The 21,679-nt window shown below is 46.8% G+C and overlaps 2 protein-coding genes across 3 annotated transcripts in view; one reads left to right on the top strand and one right to left on the bottom strand.

Annotated features, from left to right (window-relative positions):
* LOC119386266 (uncharacterized) overlaps positions 1 to 21,679 on the top strand; it is an 87,031-nt gene that overhangs the window by 24,373 nt on the left and 40,979 nt on the right. Inside the window, exons 1-3 of one of the 2 annotated variants that reach the window (XM_049413844.1) lie at positions 14,007 to 14,059; positions 14,473 to 14,565; positions 18,585 to 18,968. In XM_049413844.1, coding sequence (XP_049269801.1) covers positions 14,504 to 14,565; positions 18,585 to 18,968 — 446 coding nt within the window. In that variant the 5' untranslated portion in view covers positions 14,007 to 14,059; positions 14,473 to 14,503. Of the gene's footprint in view, positions 1 to 7,174; positions 7,321 to 14,006; positions 14,060 to 14,472; positions 14,566 to 18,584; positions 18,969 to 21,679 lie in introns of those variants that run through there. The other variant, XM_049413845.1, reaches the window with a different exon arrangement.
* On the bottom strand, positions 145 to 4,725 carry LOC119388155 (uncharacterized). The gene is made up of 2 exons (XM_037655807.2): positions 4,042 to 4,725; positions 145 to 562 (listed from the first exon to the last, which is right to left on the bottom strand). The coding sequence occupies exons 1-2, from the start codon at positions 4,675 to 4,677 to the stop codon at positions 425 to 427; spliced, it is 774 nt and encodes a 257-aa protein (XP_037511735.1). The 5' UTR covers positions 4,678 to 4,725; the 3' UTR covers positions 145 to 424.

Below are 21,679 nucleotides of genomic sequence, written 5' to 3'. Positions count from 1 at the left end.
ATACTTGTACTTTTTATCGACAACGTTCACAAGTATGAACAGCCGTACCAGTTCAATATGGGTGGGCGGTAAGCAAGTGGTTCAACTTTGGCCGGACGGCTGAATCGAGTGACAGACAGACAAACAAACACTTCTTCACTTCACTTCACTTTTATTTCCTTAAAGGCCCCCTCAAGGGGGGTATTACATAAGGGGTGGGTTTACAATTGAGTGACATATATACATAATAATAATAAATACACAATTATACATACAAAAATTATACATAAACAATAATACATACATTCATAAAATATGCACAATAACCACATATGCATATAACTGGTAGCCACATATAAACATAAGAATAAATTAGTGCTTAAGCTTTTCAGCAAATGATGATGGGCAGGTGATATCAACGGTAGAACGGGGCAGGCCGTTCCACTCAGTCGATGAACGGCAAAAAAAGGAGGCCGAGAAGGTAGTAGTGCGGCTGCGTGGACGGGTTACTTGTAAGTGATGCCCAGTACGAAGGGAAAGACGTGGGGGTGGGGCCAAGATGTATGGTGTCTGATGAAGCGAGCTGTAATAGAACTTGTGAAAAAGGATTAGTGAATCAATGCGGCGCCGGGATGACAGTGAATCTAAGCCAGATCGTGTCTTCAGTAGTGATACGCTTGTGTGATAAGAATATGATGAATGAATGAACCTTGCCGCGCGATTTTGGACTGATTCGAGTGCATTGATGAGGTATGCTTGATGGGGGGACCATATCGGGGATGCGTACTCAAGTTTCGGACGTACAAGTGTTTTAAATGCTAGTAGTTTGACGTGAGGGGGTGCATGACGTAAATGGCGTTTTAAGAATCCCAAGGTTCGGTTAGCTGAGGCAGTAATGCGCGACACATGAACAGACCAATCTAAATCATATGAAAGTGTGACACCAAGGTACTTAAATGAGTCTACTTTTTCTAAGGGAGTATTGCTGATGTTATAGGGCATATAGGAGGGCTGATGGCGGCGAGTGAAACACATTACTTTACATTTATTCGGGTTAAGGGTCATGAGCCAGTCGGTACACCAGTGTTGTACTTTGTTAAGGTCGTCTTGCAGGACACTGTGATCAGAGTCGTTATTAATTGCGCGATATATGGCACAGTCGTCGGCAAACAGACGGATATGAGAAGAGACATGAAGGGGAAGGTCGTTGATGTAAATAAGGAAGAGTAGGGGACCCAGGACACTTCCTTGTGGGACGCCAGACGTTACGGGGAGGGGTGCGGATGTACGATTATTGACATGCACTGACTGATGGCGGTTAGATAGAAATTCAGCAATCCAGTTTAAAATGTTTGGGTGCAAGTTCAAACGGGATATTTTTAGTAATAGCCGTTTATGAGGTAACTTGTCAAATGCTTTTGCATAATCCAGAAAAATAGCGTCAACCTGAGTGTTTCCGTCGAGGTTAATGTGCAAGTCATGGGTGAAGATGGCAAGTTGCGTTTCGCATGATAAGCCTTTGCGGAAGCCATGTTGGGCAGGGTGAAAGAAGTTAGCGTTGTCTAGGAAGCGCATGATTTGGGTGTAGATTACGTGTTCCATTATCTTGCAGGGTACACTTGTAAGGGAGATTGGCCGGTAGTTAAGAGGTGAATTTTTATTTCCTGATTTGTAAATCGGAACGACCTGCCCGCTCTTCCAGTCGATGGGGATACTGGAGGATGATAACGACTCAGCGAATATTAGCTTCAAGTAAGATGCGCACACGTGTTTTGTATTTTTCAACAGTTTAGAATTGAGACCGTCTACCCCGGATGCTGATGATAACTTTAGCTTTTCTATGATTAGCATTATGCCATGTTCGGTGAATTCGATGGGTGGCATGACAGACTGTAAATGTGCAGGCGGTAACGGACCAGGAGTGGCAGGTTCAGTAGTAAACACTGATGAAAACGCGAGGTTAAACGCATCGGCACACTCTTGGTCAGTGATCACTGTGTCATTATGATCTGTGAGGATGATAGTTTCTGGTGCCTTGGGTTGCAAGATTTGCCAGAATTTTTGGGGGTTGTTATTTAATACACTGGGTAGGGTACTATGGAAGAAGGAGCATTTTGCGCGACTAAGAGCTAAGAGGTAGTCTTTCTCTGCCTCATAATATTTGCTCCACATCACAGGAGAATTGTGTCGTTTTGCGGAGCGAAATAGCCTTTTCTTCTTGTTTTTTATGGTTCCTAACTTTTTTGTAAACCATGGTTTATGATGATTGGCCCTAACAGTTATAACAGGAATATGTTTAGAAGCAAGTTCAGTAAGTTTGCTATGAAATATCGACCAATTATCTTGAAGTGTGCGGTTGTGGAATTCGGAACAGAAGATAGGGTAGAAGGAGAAAAGCTCGTTGTTGATCGCGTCGTAGTTACCTTTGTCATACAAGCGTATTGTTTTATCCCACGATTCTCGTTTCGGAAAGGCAAAAGCAAAAACGGCATGAATCACTTTATGGTCACTAATTTCTTTAAGCTGAGTCATTGTAGATAAACTGGAAGGATTGTTAGTTAAAATGAGATCTAGGATGGTGGCTGAGTCCTGCGTGACGCGTGTATTTTCCGACACAAGCTGAGTTAAGTTATAGTTGAAGCAAACATCAAGAAAATTGTTTTCGACTTGGCATTGTGACGACGGTGGATTGTCATTCCATTTAATATGAGGCAAATTAAAGTCTCCGAAAAGCAAAACGTGCGCGTTGACGTATCTTTTTGTTAGTGTGTCTAGCACACAGTTCAGTTTATCAGTAAATTCACTATTAGCTCGAGGGGGACGGTAGCACACACCAAGTAAGATATCTTGCGGAGTTGAACGAAAGAGCAACCATAAAGTTTCAAGATCACTTGGGTTAGCAACGACCGAACAGGCCAACGTATCTTTAACAGCGATGAGTACGCCACCGCCCCGGCAATGCTGGCGGTCGTTGCGGAAGACATTGAAGCCGGGTAGATCATCAAGGACCTCCGCATCGGAGATACCATCTGTTAGCCATGTTTCGGTGAGGATTAATAAGCTACATCCGGATGAAAGGACAACGCTAGATATGATGTCACGTTTGGGTAAGAAACTGCGTATGTTAGTATAGATTGCTGAAAAAATAGTGGTAGGGCCAGGCGACGTTGTCGGACGTGGGGTTGTTTGACCCCGACGTAGGGATTGCTATTTGGATTCTTTTACGCATCTTGTATTTTCGTCGTAGATGTACTTTGTTGAACCTATGAACAATGTTTTGTAGCGCAGTGAAAAAGGGACCGATTTGCTCTTTGCAAATGCAATGAGATGTTTACGCGCGTTTTGCACAGGGCGAGAGAAATCTTCGCCAATTCTGTAGTTTGTACCTTTTAGTTTGCGGCCATTGGACAAGACTTTTTCTTTGATCTTAAACAACGAAAATTTCATTATTATGGGGCGGTTGCGACCATTGCAGTGGCGGCCGAGACGATGCGCACGCTCAATATGCTCCGGGTTCAGGGTTATGTCCAAGTGATCTGTGCAGAACCGAATGACTTTTTCCTCTACTAGAGCGGCAGATTCAGATGGACCTGGGTCGGAAATCCCGAAGAAGATTAAGTTATTTCTGCGGGCTCGGTTTTCAGCGTCGTCGATTCGCGATTCTATACCTGAGATAGCTCGCATCGTCTCGGAAGCGTTTGCTTCAACTGATTCGACCTGTCGCTGCAGGGTTTCTATGTTTTGGCAATGGTTCTCGACAGAGTTCATCCTTTTGGTAAGCTCAGATATTGTGCTGTTAGTCTCGACCAGCTCGCATTTCAGAGCTTTTATCTCGGTCATTAATTGAGATTGTCCGGCGGATAGCTTCTGCAATTCGGTTAGGATAGTGTTAAGATCGGGACCAGGTCCAGGATTACTTTCAACATCACCCGAGAGCAGTAACAAGAGGCGCGAGACACGAACACACTCTACAGCAATCGAAAGCAAACACCGGGGGCTCGGTAGCAGTATCAAAAGGTAGTCGCTTGATTTTTTTGCAAAAAGGCTGTACGAATGACTAACCTGCATGTTGAAAAGAAGTGGCTTAGTCGACTGTTTCGTGGCACAGCCACCGAGCCCACAGGTGGGCGCGCGAGGGTGTTGCTCTTTTAAAGCCGATCCGGTAGTTGAAGTTCGTGACGTAGGCAGTTCCCATGAGGCAGTGGTGGTCAGGCTGGCGCCGGGTGTTGCAAATGGAAGCTGGGGTGTGGCTTGCATCACTTGACGAAGGACAACCGGTGCGTAGCCAGTGCGCTGATCTACGCAAGATGAAGGTACGTGCGGGACGGTTGAAATGGTAGCGGGCAGGGCAGCACAGATGAAAGCAAAAGCGAACACCTGCATGTTGAAAAGAAGTGGCTTAGTCGACTGTTTCGTGGCACAGCCACCGAGCCCACAGGTGGGCGCGCGAGGGTGTTGCTCTTTTAAAGCCGATCCGGTAGTTGAAGTTCGTGACGTAGGCAGTTCCCATGAGGCAGTGGTGGTCAGGCTGGCGCCGGGTGTTGCAAATGGAAGCTGGGGTGTGGCTTGCATCACTTGACGAAGGACAACCGGTGCGTAGCCAGTGCGCTGATCTACGCAAGATGAAGGTACGTGCGGGACGGTTGAAATGGTAGCGGGCAGGGCAGCACAGATGAAAGCAAAAGCGAACACCTGCATGTTGAAAAGAAGTGGCTTAGTCGACTGTTTCGTGGCACAGCCACCGAGCCCACCAGAAAGACAGACCAAAATTTCTGCGTTTAAGTTCCCCAAGAAAGACTATCGTCTTTAAAAGAATGCAAAATGAAAGGCAAGGGCGAGTGTCGAATGGGAACAATAGTTAGTTCCGGTAAGGGGATGGGGGAAACGCACTTGAAGCGCGAGAAGAGTCTTTTACTTACAGATTTCTTCGGATTGGTCCATTCGCAAAAAAAATATTTAAGGACATTTTCTAACCGATATGTTCACCCCAACACATTCCAGCGAAGGGGCACAGACGAGCGCAGTCTGTTGCCCCTGGCACGTGGGCGAAAGTAAAGTACTTTGCAGAAAGAAGTTGCGCCGATGACACACGGCACCGCACTGAGCTCTTTACGTGGTTCGGGGCCTCTGCGATTTGCCCCTGTTCCTCATATAAACGTGGAGAAAAAAGAAAGGCGCTGATCGTTAAATCAGCAGGAGAAAAAAAATAACATTAAAAAAATTACGCTGTTTTCTGGGGCTTTTGTTGACGGCGCCCGTCGTGCAGACCCCAGTGTACCACACTATCGACACCTCTGGAATTCAGCATTCTGGAGGCGGGCGCTCTAACCACTTGACCACCGCTGCGCTGAGAGAAAGAAGTGAGGCAAGTGGGGCGGTTTGGTAAATTATTAGGGTGGTAGTTTGGTTTAGTTTGTGTTGCAATCACTACCGCGGAGAGAGGGGAAGTGGTGAAGTGCTAAACGGACGGCGTGGATTAGGGCGGACAGCGCCTGTCGTTTATGCGCACTAGTCAACGTCGTCCTTTTAGCGCTTCACCACCCTCGGGTTAGTAAAGTTGCATAGTGATTTTTTTTTAATAGTGGTAAAAAGATAGTGGCACTATACACGTGTGTGTATTGTCGGCCGTCACGTATACTCCTTTTCTCTGTCCTTTTCCGCTTTAGCGCTATTACATGTCACTGTCCAAGTTCGTTTTCCTTGTCTGTGATCGAGGTTCTTTGGATTGAAGGAATCTTCGCTCGCGCATATGCGGTAACATTTTTCACGTTGTCCATAATACGTGTTTACTGTGTCATTTGAAAGTTCTTGTGCGGATTTCACATTATACTGTTGCTGTTTTTTTTTTTGCGTATTCATCGTTTTTATTTGTCTTTGTTAATGTTTTATTACATATTTTTGTCTGTTTTCGCAAGCAAATTAATGTGTCCGCCTTCGACATCGTCAGACGTGCGACCCGCGCACAGTGCGCCGTCGAACCGAATAAATTTGAAATGCACGACCTTGACGCCGTTGCCGCGACGGCGGGCCTCACGAGGTGCGTCAATGTTTCGTCTTTCGGGCAGAGGCGGCGTAGTTACCTGCGGTACTTTTGCTCATAACAAATCACGTATTATTTGCGCACCTTCTTGCTTCCAGTATTGAGCGTTCTGTGCTCTCCTTGCGAGCGAAGCGCATGCGCTCTGTGCGCTATAGTCGCAAAAACGTGTCGCTGCGCCTATTTGGCGACGAGTCAGATCTGTAACCCCTTCCATGTAATAAATGTCATATGTTTTTTTGGCATACATACGAATTACGCATGGTAACTCAACTCCGGAACTGACGTCTCTGCGTTGATTGTTGCTTCAGATAATTTTTAAAAATGGACGTGTCTTCCTTTGCGTGACCGCGCGACTAAACTGGTCAGTGTCCTCTTAGCAGATTTTGGCTGAAATTCAATTGGTTTAAAGGGGCCGTGCAACACTTTTCCAAGTATAGTGATAGACGGCTTCACTAAAGGAGTTTATTGCCTCACGAATCGACTGCCGCAAAAATATTTAGAATCCGTGAAGTACGAGCCGGGGTTACAGGGATTTGCCGCACGCTTTAAGCGCTTTCTCTCTCCTTTCGTACCAGCGAGCGCGCTGAAAGCTACGCGAGGGGGGGGGGGATACCAGGGGGGCAAGAAGCTGCGTCATTACGACAGCGCGCGTCATGACCTTGAGCACTTTATTTTCTTGAAGGAGGAAGGATCAACTTTATTGACTGAAGCCAGCAAGTTTAGGTGGCCGGGCCTAGGCCTCTCATGAGGGGACGTCAAAAGCTTGCCTCGACGCCGCCTCACAGGCGTGCTGACTTTTTTTTTTTTTCGAATGCGTAGTTTATTTTCAGTGTGATCGCGAGCGAGTGCGCAGGCACGTCGCGGCGGCCGCGGTAACTAGGCAGCTCATGGTACTCAAATCAGCCAATGCCCGTGGACATTGGGTTTACGGCACGTTCATGTCGGTTTATGGCATCATGTCGAGCGAAGAGCGAGCGATTTCTAACTGATTTTGAGAATTCCAAGCCGCGTGTTGCGCTATAATGTTTGGCTCATATGTTGTCAGGAGCCTCCACTACCCATCGGCGGTGTTTTCTGATCATGCTGAAAATGTGTTGCAGGGTCCCTTTAAGCAAAAAAAAAAACACAAAAACAAAGAACGTCTTGATGTCGCAGACAACCACGGAGCGGCAGCTGCGGAACTTGCGTGTGGAAAACCCCGAGTTTAGCGACGTGCTGAACTCCCTGGACATCGAATCGCATCGGCGCGAGAAGCGCAGGGTTACCAAGAAAGTAAAGAGCTTCGACGCAGCCAGCTACAGGTACGCAGTTTCGCTCATCTCCTAATAAGGGTGTTCTTTTGGGGCAGCTTCTATTTCTTGGGTTGTTCTTATCATAGAAATTTTTCGCGTCATAGGCTCAAATGTATAACCCGAACTTCAGTCTTTGTTATGCGTTTTGTGCCAAGTCCCGCAGTGTGGAAACCATTGACTGGCTGTTTCGGATCGTGTCGCTCGCTTGGCGCATTGATTAGAAAGGCTCCACATGGCTAGCGAGCGACCAAACGTTATCCGAAGCTGCCGGTGTAGCTTGAACTGTGGTTACCTCTGTGAATATTGTTCCTCCCGCATGTATTTCGTCGTGCGCTACACTGCTTTTTTTGTTTCTTTATTAAGTTCTTTTCATGTATTATGTGTGCATCAGATTGTCCTGAACTTTTCAGCGCTACAGGGGTGTTCGAGACTGTGGTGTTGGCTTTGGAGCGCAAGGGTATGTCTAACTGGGCAGCGATTAGGTAATTTGTGAATGGCATAGAACTAATTACGTTTGGTACATTCAACCGATGAGGTTTTCAGCGCACGCGAGTTGCAAGTTTGTTGAGACGTTTCGCGGTTATAGTCTGTAATCTGTGATTCCAGGTTTAGTTAATATATACGTCACATTGTCGTCAGACCGTCCGAATGTGGCTTAGGGAACTACTCGATTATGTTAAATGATCCGTGTCGTTTTGGCGGTGTGATGTCGGCATCCAAATATTACGGAACGTAGGGTCTGGTATTTAAAAGCCTCACATCCTCAATGCCTGGTCACATGGGTAATCTCGTGTTCACGTAGCGTTCGCTCAGTCGACAGTCAAGCCGCCGCGCTGGCGCAGTGGTTATAGATCTGCTGCTGTCCTGAAAGACGCGGGTTCGATCCCGGCCTCGGCGGTCGCATTTCGATGGAGACGAAATGCTGCAGGCCCATGTACCATGTGATGTCGGTGCGCACTAAAGAACTCCAGCTAGTCCCTCCACTACGGCGTCTCTCATAGCCCGAGTCGCTTTAGTAAACCCCATATGCCAACCCAACGAGAATTTCGGCAGCCTGGGTGGCCGTACTGCTGTGCAACATTGCTTCGAGAGTGCTTCGAGAAAGCACGGAAAGGCATTGGCATCGGAAAAGGCACCGCTACAAAATACCGGCCAAATAAGCTAAAGTGTAGACAAACTACTACCTTCAAAACTGCGGCCCCCGCCCTCTCTTCTTTACGTCTGTTACTTTCCAAGAAAGAAAGAAGTGTTCGAGCGGCGTTTTCGGTGACCAGGTTTTGCGGTTGTGGGGCGTCTCTTCCTTATCGCATTTGTTGAAGAACACGGCACTAGCTTTCTGCGCATGCCGACGATGACGTTTTATGTCGCCCGTAGCCCGCTATCGACGAGCATCGTATGCCTTTGCGGCTGTCACGTGGACATTGCTTTAAACCCCTACACACAGCAACACATCGGCCAGCTCTTCTATACTCGGCCTACATATCGCGACGTTGTCGTATGCGCGATCCCTTCTTCAGTTTCTTTTCCAAGATGGTGCGGGCTCAATGAGAAGACGGCTCGCACACAACTTGGTTCCTGGCTCCTCTGCTTGCTTTGGAAACTGCTCGGACCTAGGCTTGCTGCCCCTACAGGGTAAGTTTTCCTTGGCTAAATTAGGCAGCATTAAGCTATTATCATTTTTTCCTGCTCGTTTAGCGAATGCTTTGTAGTTTGTGTAATCTTTCTCTATAATGTATTTCGTGTAAAGTATGTATTGGCACTTGCTATAGGCGAATGTCTCATTTATTAAGCTACTTCATGTTATGCATGTTAAGCTTCTAAGTATCCTTCAAGTTGCGCGCGTCGACCCCCTCTTGATAAGATAGTTTGTAATATCAAGAAGGCTGAGTTGCTCACTTTAGAATTGTTTCACAGAAAGGCACCTGACAATTCGCTGAAGCTGCAATCAGGTTTTCAGACCCTTTTCTCATGCGTAATTTCTAGGCGCTAGCTCATTTTTTGATAAGAAGATAACGCGGATGGATGCAAAGCTTTTAGTAGGGATATTGAACAGCCTTATTACTCCCTGTCGTCTGAAGGGTCGTTGAAATGTGTTAGGGACTGTATTAATGAACAAGTGCAGGAAACTGCTTTTCGGAAGCCAGCAGGCAACCTTGGACCAGGCCAAGCGAGCCGCTCGAGCCACTGGGGCTCTACTCATGGGAACCTCAGTTTGCCGCGTGAATGTAAATGTGTATTCCTCCTACTCGCAGATGAACGTGGTGTTTCTACGGGGGGTTTTCTAGAAGTCACTTCCGTGTATTAAAATTCGATGCTCTTTGGATGAAGAGAAGGCGTTCTTTACAGAAAACATGAATTTGAATTAGTTCTAAGTTGCCCCGATTCTTAGTTATTTATACTTTAGCAAAATTGATTAACGTTTAGAGGACCCCTTAGGTAACTAGTATTAAAGTATGTCGTTACGCGGACGATTGCTTTTTTTATTGGTGGTGACGAATTCGAATCTGTGGTTACTTCAGTGGACGAGCAAATTAAATTAAATGGAGGAGAGCTCAAGTTTAACGTCATACGAGGAAACCACATTTATTTTTAAAATTTTCTTGCTGAGGGATGTAGCAATTCTTTCTTCTTTTTCTTTTTTTTTCTTTCACTCGCTTTATCCACAGGCGCATGGTTTATCATATTCCGATTGAGCCAGATCTGATGATGCGCGCGACGCGTCACTCGATTATCGCTGCTGTCACGTGACGCCCTTTTTTTTTTTTCGGTGTTCTCCGCGGCAGATTATAGGAAGCCCACAATCCGGGCACCTGTAAACAACCCCGGAAAAAAAAAGCGTGCGTTGCACAGCTTCTAGTTTCGTCACATTGAATTCCGTGTGCGCTGAAATAGTGTTCGTTCAGTCGTCTTGTCTTCTTCTGTCCTGTCTTCTTTGCGCTCAAATCTATTCCAGTTTAGATTCAGATCATGTGCGAGTGTGTGGAAAGAATAAAATGTGAAATAATAATTGTTGGGGTTTAACGTCCCAAAACAACGATTTGGTTATGAGGGATGCCGTAGTGGAGGGCTCTGGAAATTTGAACGGGTTATTTAACGTGCACCTAAATCTAAGTACACGAGCCTCAAGCATTTTCGCCTCCATCGAAAATGCGGCCGGGATTCGATCCGGTGACCTTCGGGCCAACATTCGAGCACCATAATCACTAGACCACCGTAGCGGGTCAAGAAAATGTGAAATTAATGTTACAAATTTTCTAATGATAATTTTCTACTCTTTTCGCCCTTTATTTATACTGGATGTTTCAGCTAACATCAGCCATGCTTAAAAAAAAAAAAAGACAGCTTGTGTAGGAAGCGTTAATCTGGCATGTATTGTGCTCGGTCATTTAACATTTCGCGACAAACACAGTTTTTGTGTACTGGTAATTGGCTAACAATAAAAATCATTTAAGCGAAGAGCTTGGCTTAAATTAGCTCGCAAGAACCCTATAGGTGAACTTACCAGAAAGAGACCCTAAAGTGAAACAATGAGTCAAGTTAAAAACTGATGAATTATTTTTTGAAAACTCTGCTTTCGTGAATTTCATCATCATAGGTTTCTTAATAGAAGAAAAAAATGGTCATAGGTTCCTTTTTAAATTTCGCGCCAAAATATCTGCACATAACATCACCGTGACATCAGATTTTAGAGTGCTCTTTCGTATTTTGGCCACATTGACTCAACAAAATTTTCCGAAACTTGGTACTTTGTCTTAGGCCCCAGCAGAAAACAATGTGCTTCGTTTCTATATATTAAGAACTATGTAGCCCCTAGTACACGCTGTCAGTCTGTGGCGTCACAGCGAGTTAGTGCGGCAACGTCAAATTAGGCGTCACCACCTATTTCTTTTTTCTTTTTTAGCGCATTTAATCTCTTACTAAGCGTTCTCGTGTGACAAGAGTTGTGCCTTTGGTATTGCGAAAGAGTAATTTACTAATACGAGAAAAATCTTTTTTTTCTCTCTCTCTCATTAGTGTCCTTGAAAGGATATTCCTAAAGAAACACTAATAAGAAATTATTGAACTGCGTTGGCAAAGTTACCAATTTAGAATGAAAGTATATATAAAGTCAACTCTTGCAGTTACAGTATGCTTGGTAAGAAAGAGAAGACTCAGGAGCGAAAGTGGAGGCCCCTTTCTGTAGCGTAGGCAGAAATTTTTTTCGGGGGGAGGGGGGAGAGGTGTACCTAAGGCGACCGAAAGTGTGGTAGCTAAACGGACCAAATGTGGTGGATAAAGAGATAAAGCCCCGTGATCGGCGTGCTACCCCGGCAGCATTTTTTTTTTTTTTTGTCGGCGGAGCGTCACAGAGTGGCGACGACTAGCGTAGATTCGCAGTTCTCGGAACTCTGCATGTAGGTTCCCCACTTGAACATTGAGCTTGACGCAACGCTTCAGAGGGCAATCGAAGCGGAGCAATACATTGTTTTACTGCTCCGTGAGCGTAACGCCATATGCAGAACTTTCTGTGCTCTGTTTACGGAATACTGTGGGTGTGTTCGAATACTCGCCGTAGACGGCGAAATAGACAGCTAAGCAGACAGCGGCCATCTTGAGTTTCCTTCCAATTCTCACGTCGCCGGCAAAATAGACAGCAGGGGCGTAGCCAGAAATTTTGTTCGCGGGGGGGGGGGGGGGGGTTCAACCATACGTTATGTATGTTCGTGCGTGCGTTTGTATGTGTGCGTGTATATCTACGCAAGCAAAACTGAACAATTTCGGGGGGGGGGGGGTCGAACCCCCCCCCCGCTGGCTACGCCCCTGATAGACAGAACTTCGCGGGTATCGACGGGGACCAATACAATGCAGGCTAGACTACATTGCTGTCCGATCAAGATGGCGGCTGAGCGGAATGCTTGGATTACAGTTCACTGTAGCTTGGATCTCTCCAGGATGATGGTCTTTCCGCAAGTAGACGCTTCTTACGCGCCTAATGTGAGCTACGTTCATTTTTTTAGATGCGAAGCAGCTTTTGCTCGGGGCTGTGACCGTCCTTCCCTCACGCGTCTGCTCCCCACTGCGCATGCGCCAACTCTCCCCCCTCTCCTCGCGCTCACGCGAGGAGGTGGGGTGGAGGAGTTGGCGTGAGCGCTGCCTCCGCTTCGTTTCTCCTCTCCCGTTTCTCTCTCTCCGACACAACTGTTGGCTGTGCGCTCGTATATATAATGCGGCGCGCGATCGCTCCCGTTGCACTCTCCTTCGCAACGGCGCTATGGACGCTCGCGAATCTGAACGTAAACGGCAACGCCGGCAAGCGTTGCACTCTCCTTCGTAACGGTGCTATGGACGCTCGCGAATCAACGTAAACGGCAACGCCGGCAAGCGTTGCACTCTCCTTCGTAACGGTGCTATGGACGCTCGCGAAGCTGAACGTAAACGGCAACGCCGGCAAGCAAATCTCGAAGCTGCGAGGCAACGCGAAGCCGAAGCGCAACGGAAACATCGAGCTGGGGGTAACATAAGCGGTACACAACATATACACAACTCCACACACAAATGAAACATACACGGAAACATACAAATGGAACAACAATGGAAACACAAGTGAACACCCAGCGCTGCTTTGCAACCCCACATGGTTCCCTTTAGTGGGAGATTGTGTAATTTTTTTACATATTCGAACGCGAAAGAAGTTAAAAGAAATAACAGTTATCTTTGATTTCCTCAGGTTTCCCTTGTCGACGCGAGTTGGCGTCACGTCGCACAGACGTCATCCAGGCGCGTTCCATTAATCAGGCTACTGGGGCTCGATGCTGTCTTCTAAGCTGTCGCTTTGAGTGCGTCCGTTGGTGGTCGGTATTGGAACACACCCCCATTGCTGCGTGTGTAATGAACGCTACAGCTCAGCGCCGGAGGCGTTAAGTGGCAATGTGGAAACGCCAGGCGGAGGCAAAGTGGAAAGGTGGTCGAGCGTTTACGTGACGTCCGGTTTATGGGTTCTGCAGTGCCCATGCAATGCGCCTTATTTCGCGCAACTCTTTTGCGCTACGTATGCATCACCGTCAGTGTTTTGCTTCGACGATGCACGTGCTTGTAGCACACCTGCACGAGACGTTGATTCGCACCACTGGCGTAGCCAGCAAGGGGTTCGAACCCACCCCACCTTCCCCCGAAATTTCTCAATTATATATATATATATATTCCACATGAAAACACAAGCACCAACACGCATTGAGTATGGTTGAGCCCCCGCCCCGCCAAAAAATTTCAGGCTACGCCCTTGACTCGCTACTAACACGTATACCGCACTAAAGAAAAAAATACATATAGGTGCGACGCGGACGTACGTTGTGTCCGAGTCGGACCTCTGTGTCTTGTTCCCATTGCGTGCCATAGGTATTAATGTATCGAGCACCACCATGCGCAAGCTCACGTTCCCTGATTCGCGCGTCCCGTTTAAATGTCGAAAAAGCCGCTGCGGCTTATTCTCTGCAGAAAAGCAGAGGAAAACAAAGCGATGCAACCACGAACGAGGAGGGCTCGCGCGCACTTGCCGTAGGCGCGTTCGGGGCACGCGACTGTCGACGCTGGACGCCGGGTTTCGAGCTCTCCTGCCTGGCGATTGGGCTAGCACGTCTGCGGGTTCGTGCGGTCTTCGCGGGGTCTCGGAGTCTCGAAGGCGAACCGGTCGTGGTTGCGGCTCCTGTCCCGAGTGCCGGCCTCGGATGCGCCGAGGTTTCTTCGCTCGTCTAACGAGTGCTTTCAGGGGGTACGAAATGTCTTGGAACTCCGATGACTTCGCATTCGTTAGCACCGACCCCGTTTTAGCCGGGGTGTCGTGTAAGGCTGTAGTACGTGTTTGGGCATGAACAGCGGGCGAACACAACAGTCGAGATGGTCTTGTACGTGGAGCACGCGGCGCGTGCCCACGATCTTGGTTTTGTCCTAGGCCTAAATTGGAACGTTCGCCACTTAACTGAATTTTTCATATGTTTTGTCAACCTAGGTGCGCTCGAGGCGGCTTCCAATGAACTGCCGTCAGACGTTGCCGACGCCATCGGCGTTCGTAAATAGCGAAATTTAATAAGCGTTTTTGGCTGACGGCGTCCACGTTAAACGCAGCGTGTGGCTGCTTCTGTTCAGACACGAATTTTGTTGCTTGTGTTAATTTTTTGTTTTCAGTTCCTCTGCACGGTATTTAGCTGAGTGAAGAATGGAGGCCGACGAAGAACAAGGTAGCGCAACGTCGGAGCCGCAGGAGCAGTCTGAAGGCAGGTGAGTTGTAAAGTGTAGCAGTTCGTGGTATGACACGGGCAGATTGTCAATGCTAAAGTTACGAAGGAAACTCAATGTATTTAATAGTCCAGATCACGCGGATCGCGAATGCGGGCCTCCACATTGTCTTAGCTAAACAGTTTCCACCTCACGAGCTGTCATTAACCTCAGCTCCGCCCCCTTTGTCATACAGGCAAGGTGCGCATTGGGGAGTTATGTAAATTAAGACAAATTTGATAATGCAAATAACTGAAGTGACGCTGTGGTGCTGTCATAAATCCCTGTTCATCATATTCGCACTCTCCACCTCTTGAAAATTAACACTGCGGCCCGAACTTAACATTGGGAAATTTCCTATGCAACCTTCAATCACTTTGTGCACCGGAATAGACGAGTTGCAAAACCTTCAAATGTAGCTTTTCTGCACTACAAAAATCATGCACAATGGCACTGCGTCCCTACAATTGTTTCGCGTGTTTGACCGACGCGGAGGTGCTAATTTGGCCATGACCGGGCTGGGAGGGAGGCGCGACGCGCGCTCTCATTCGTTTGCGCCGCGTCTGCCCTCTAGTCCGGAAACGCTACACAGCGCGTACCAATTGCAGCGAAGACTGAACCCACCGGCATTGTGCATGAATTTTTGCTGTGCGGGAAAGCTGCCTTGTTTTCGCAACTCGGCCATTAAGGTGATTTTTTTTTTTCTTCCGTAAGCATAGTAAAATCTCGTTAACACGTGGTAAACGGGTTAAACGTAGTTGACGAAACCACGACCACAAGTCGTGGTGGTTTGGCCAATGCCAACCGATTAATGCATACTGCAATCGCACGTTAATGGCGCCCTTCAACTCGCGGTGCCGCCGACACCATAACGCGCGGCACAAGACTGGGAGCTTTCGAATAGCGTACGCAAAGCTTGGCGTTGGCTTATCGCGCAACTGCGCATGCGTCGTACGCTAACCGCTTGCGGGCTCCCATTAAGTGACGGAAATAGCGGGCCGCAAACGCTAACTTAGCGTACGCTGTTCGAAAACTGCCTATTGCTCAATTACGGTGACGGAGCTATCACGATAAACATCTTCGGCTATCAGCACGGCAGCGCGCCTAGCCTAGCGCAGTTGGCGTTCTCGTAAGCGTAATCCACACTTTTAATAAGCGACAAAGGCGCCTCACCGGTGTTTGCCACCTCATTGTGCAAAAATGCTAGTGCGCCATGGAGACGCGGACTGTGCAGGGCGTCATCGCCGTGTTGGCCCAAGAAATACGAACGCGACGCGCGCGTCACCTCCTCCCCCTTCCCCCTCCCGTCATGCGTGTGTGGAGCACGGATTAAGACAGGAGCGCCGACCCCGCTGATCCGGAAGGGACACATTCTGAACGCTGGATCTTGCTTCACAGCGTGTTCGCCAGATGGCGCTACGAATGAAGGAAAGCGGCGGAGGAGAGGCGCCGTCCTCAAGCAGAGCCAATTAGCCGCGGGTCGGGGGAGAAGGGGGGCTGTCTCGGTCGTTGCTATAGCGACGGCGCACGGTTGCGCTTTCTTGCGTCTGCTTCAGGGTTGCCACGTACTCGGAGAGCGACCCGCCAAATTTGGTCCATTAATAGCGCCAAAATAGCCAAACGTAGTTAATAAAAAGTAGTCCAAGATAGCCAAACAGAATAAATATAGAAAAATGTTTCTATTTATTTTTTATGCATAGAGAGTATATACATGAACAAAGCAAAGAAATCAAGCTAGACTTTGTGTGGAGAGTTACCCATATGACATGTATGTCTCCAACATAGATCGGCAAAAAAAAAAAAAAAAACTGGAGCTTACTCACCCACTCAAGAAATATATTTTGCTATGAGGGCTCACTCGGTCTCAGATTTGCCAAAATTTCCCTCAACCGAACTCGTTCAGTCGCTATACTTTTTATCGACCGGACTCACTCGGACTGAAGCTCGCCAACATGTTACTCAGCTGGACTCGCTCAGACTCACCATTTCAACCGAGCCTGAGTGAGCTTAGTGAGTGGACTCATGAGTCCGTTATCGTTAAATTAGTGTAAAGTATAAACTGGAACCACTTTCCTGCTTTCATTGTTCACATGCCGGGGGCATCATAATTAAAAACTGCAATCTGCCCCACTGTTTCTTGGTTATTCTAGTCATCCATGACACAATCAAGGATGACTTTAATTAATTCTCTTTATTGCCACCAGGGTAAGAGTGCGATGAAAAGAAAACAGCGGAGCACTAACGCACTACACTGTTTGCAAATCTTTCCATCACCCCTGTACAATAATCGGCTTTCTTAACAGCGAAGCTGTTCTAGTGCAATGCAAAATGTTGACCCGAAATTATCATCATAAACGGGCATGCACTCTCTTCATCTTCCTCTTCGTCTCCTGCTTTGCTCCCAGAACAGGTGCGCCAATTTGTCCGGTGTATAGCAAGGGAGAAGCATAAAGCGAAGGAGATATGTGAGGGTGAGGAGGAGGGCGAAGAAAGGGAGAAAGAAATAAAGAAAGAGAAAATCTTGGCGAAAAAACATTGTCATGAGGTGGCGGGTTCGAACCCGCGTACACACGATCTGAAGGCGAGTGTCTTAACCACTCGGCCATCGAGGCACGCTGACAGAACAAAGCATAGCATTGTGTAGTATCGTACGAAGGGGGTAGAAAAGGAAAGTGAGGGTGAAGAGGAGGGAAAGGAGGAGGGGAAAAAGAAAGCATAGTATATAAAGATTGAGAAATAGAGAGAAAGAAATGCAGAAAGAGAAAGAAAGGGCATTAAAGAGGGAGAAAGAATGAAGTAGAAATAAAGACAAAAAAAGCAGAAGAGAGAAAAAAAAGAGGGAGAAAGAAAAAAGCTCAAGAAAAACAATGGACGCCCAGCTCTATAGAGAAATATATAGAGAAAAGAGAAATAGGTTGCCCAGCGAGCGGCACCAGGCCCGTGCTTCGCTGTGCCAAGCTTTGCGCGAGTTACAAACTGGCCGCAATTTTCCTGCCGTAATTTGTTCGTCGGAAACAGAAATGATCACCATGAACTGGCACACTCTCTCTACATCCTCTTCGTCTTCTTTTGATTCGCTCCCAGAACACGTGTGCTGATTTCTCTGGTGTGGCCTGTAATAACCCTGATGGGTGAGAGAACGAGCACAGAGAGAGGGAAACAAAGAGCGAGAGAGAGAAAAAGAGATATGAAGAAAGAATAATTCTTTACAAAAAAGATTTCTTCACAAGGCGGGATTCGAGCCTTGTACCCTCGAGAGCGTCCTAACCACTCGGCTATCCAGGCACGCTGGCAGAGCATTGCATAGCCTTGTGTAGCATGGTGTAGCAAGGGAAGTGAGCCTGAGGAGGAGGGAAAAAAGAAGAGGAGAGAGTAAAGGGTAACACAGAAAGAATGAGAAAGAGAAATGGAGAGAAAGAAATGCAGAAAGAAAAACATCAACGAAAGAGAGAGAAAGAAATGGAGTGAGGGATAGAGAGAAGGATAGAAAGGAGGAAGCATGCTAGAAATAGTGAGAGGGAGAAAGGGATGAAAGAGGAAGAAAGAGCAAGAAAGAGAAAGTGATAGAGAAATAAACGCTGAAAACAAGAAAAAAAAAACAGAAAATTGCAAAACAGCAAAAGCCAGGACTACATAGGTGCCCATCAGCTCTGCTCTCTGTCATCACGCCTCCAGTGCAAGCTTCACTAATTTTTTTTCCATAAAGGCTTGCTTGGTTTAATGCTCCTTCATGTTTGGTGGGGTGAACTTAACAAAGTGCGTAATAGTGTGGATTGTGGGGTAGCATTGCAGCTGCTCTACACTAGCTTTCGTGAAGCTTCACAGCCATTCACTGCATCAATGCAGTGTTTTTCATGGCAGCTCTTTTTTTTTTCTTGTAGATTAGATTCAGTTGTGGTGTCATAAGTCTTTATTAAGTCTATTTAATAGAGAGTAGGAATAACTTTGTACACACTCATGCATGCACAACCTGTGTGACATCTGCAAAGCCTCTATCTTTGAAATTGTTGTCCCTCTTGCAGCAGCAGCGATCAGTCAAATGCTGAAGACGATGAATGGAGGCCGTGCCGCCGCAAGGTCGTCCGCCGAGTGAACCTTCAACGGTCTCAAGCCACCAAGCTTATGTGGCAGCGCAAAAGGGCCGCTGCTGCTGCTGCTCTTCTTCTGCAGCAGCAGCAACAACAGCAACACGAGGGCAACAATCCTGGGCTTATGGGGCCTTCAAGTTCCACTGGCTTAATTGGCATGAGTACTTTGGATCAGCAAACAGCAGGTATAAGCCAGTCTATGAGGGCACTCTCTGTGAGTGCAGTTTCCAAATGCAAGCCAGCTGCAGCACAGCAGCAGCAACAGCCACCGCCCTCAAGGAGGCGCCGGTTCCCAGCCAAATCAGCTGGTACTGCAAGGTGCGTAGAGCACATCGCTTTCGTATTTTTGTACAGTATGGATACTTGAAGTGTCTGGCAGGGGCAAAAAAACATTGAAGGCCAATTTTTCATGACAAAACTTTTTGTTGTCTGCATGAGCAAAGATGATGTATTAACAAAATGTATAAGTTGTCTTTCTATTTATTTATTTACAGTAAAACCTCGGTGATACGATCACGGCTCGTACGAATTTCGAGGTGATACGAATTTTTCTGTGGTCCCGGCCAAGGCCCATTAGCCTGCAATGTATTGGAGTACGGTTGTTGCGAACCAATTTGCGAACCGATTTGCAATCCGCGACGTTTGATACGAACGTAGGCTAGCGCACAGGTACGAACAGGTGCGGCCCGCGCTGTCGCGAAAGACGCGGCAGTCACGCGCGGGCGCGGGCATGCGCGCTTCGCGACCATCAACGTTGCGTCGTTGCCTGTGAGATAGTGCGAGCGAATGTTGGAGGCCTTTAGGCGCCTTCGCGTTTAGGTTACAGATGATGTTGACGTCGCGCTTTTTTTTTTTCGACGCGTTGACGTGTGCTCCTATGCTCGAGGCAGCATCGTCTTTGTACTCTGTTAACACGTGCCTGCCACGTCGATGGAAACCATATCCCCGCAATCAGACGTTCTATGAAACAAGACTGAAACTTGGGCTGCGGGTCTGCCATGAAATCAAAGGTGGACGAAGACCCCAAAAGACGAAGCGGACGGTCTTGGCGAAGGAGCTTGGCCTCCATCTATTATGTGCAAAGCGCTTCTTAAGTCACTTTTGCCGCAGTGCTTTGGTGTCATGCAGAAAAGGAACTAGGAAGCGGCTACTAGCAGTCTCGGGGCACAACAAATGGTTCATTAATTACACACGCGCGCATGCACCTTATATACGAGTACAAGTATGATAGTTGTCGTTTAAAAACTTTACTGGCAATTATTCAGAGCTGTTCATGATGTCGCTGCGGCCCTGAAAAACACTGAATCAAAACCTATGCCAACTTTCTTTTGTCGCATACTAATTTTCTATGTTTTCTGGTGATACGAATTTTGGATGATACGAATATTTTTGTCAACACCGCGAGATTCGTATCACCGAGGTTTCACTGTATTTATTTATTTACTTATTTATAGATACCTCACAGGTTCAAGTTCAGAACATTGCATGATGGAGGGTTATAACAAAAATAACAGCACAAAATTATGGTACAAGGCATATTTTGCTAACATGTGTACGTGGGGCTTAGACCCCTACCACATAATAAGACCTATAGCGCCAGAGGTAAGACATTCCGGAATTTGTCAGTCAAGTGAATCGCTCAATGAATGAATGTCTTAATATAAAGGAATGGAGCAGCAACATTATAGCTACTCTATTAAGCAGCAGGAGACTAAAAGACAATCAAATTCAAAATACAATAATTCACTTGTGGAGCTGGGCAAACCTGCCTAGGCCAAGGATTCTATTAATTTGAAAGAAATGGATCTAGCAGTGTTTTTGCAGAAGTGCTAGACTGATAATGTTTCTTTGGTCGGGTTCACTTAGTGGTGTACGTGGGAACCAGATCGTCAGGCCGGTTTCTATAATGGCCTTACTATACATGTGCAGGGTCACCTATCTTTAGCACAAACTTCTTTGGTGTTAAAATGCTCATAGCAGCCATTACCTAGCATATAATTAGGTAAGCAAACTTTTCTTTGTCCATTTATTGACATCATCAAGTAGAGGAAACGAAGTGAATACCGGCTTGAGTACTAGTGAGGCATTCCCTCTGAATGTGGATGACACTGTACATGAAGCTAGTGCTGTAGAGAAGTGAAGGCAGCTTCTGGTGTACTGGTAGCAAGCAGTGATTGCTGCCTAAGCAGTTTTGAAGAAGCCATGGAAAGTTGTGTGTCCCCTTCTGTGTGGCCAAACACCAGAAGTGGTGCTATGTAGTGCCAATATTGTGGTCTAGACATTTCAAGGCAAACTAAAGCTATTTAATTCACCCTCCTCCTCTCCTTCACTTCCCTTGCTATACAGTACTATACTATACATGACTATGCTATGCTTTCTTTCTCTTTCCGTTTCTATCTCTTTCTCTCTCTATTAATTCATGCATACATGTTACACATAAATTCTGAAAAAAAAAATTTGATTTCTTCAGTGTAGTACAGATTTTCAGTGCTCATATGCAGTGAAAATGACAGCAGAATATAATGCAATACTTGCTCTGTAGCAAGGTTTGGTCCTTTCTTTAGTCATACTTTTGAACTGTGAAGGTTACGTTGCAGATAGCTCATGCATTTTCATTACGAGCAGATTCAGTGCCTGTACCACTATAATACATGCAAGGGCACACAGTCTCCATGGTTGTGCGTTCATTGCCAGAAATGTGTAGCTGCAATCTTCTGTCGGGGCCAATGAACAGGCTCATACTTTTTTTACACCTTTGAAACAAGTTCATTCATTCGTAAAAGTGGCCACGGCGATTACATTTTGCAAATATGTATCACAGCACTGCGTGCCATGCAGACTCTCTATTTCAAAAAACTATTCCCATGCCTGACCAGTCCTCTTCGCCCACTAAGTGACGTAACGTTGCCATGGGCAACGTTATGTAGCTCTGAGCTCGTTGATTGGTCCTCTGCGCTACGAAACTGCACCTTAGACCTGCGATGATGCAGTTTTGGCCACGCAGTTGTTGCACGTATAACGTATTTGTT

The sequence above is a fragment of the Rhipicephalus sanguineus genome, chromosome 3 (genome assembly GCF_013339695.2).
Source record: "Rhipicephalus sanguineus isolate Rsan-2018 chromosome 3, BIME_Rsan_1.4, whole genome shotgun sequence".
Lineage (NCBI taxonomy): Eukaryota > Metazoa > Arthropoda > Arachnida > Ixodida > Ixodidae > Rhipicephalus > Rhipicephalus sanguineus.
The sequence above is the reverse complement of the archived record's forward strand: the minus strand, read 5'-3'. Positions and strand labels throughout refer to the sequence as shown.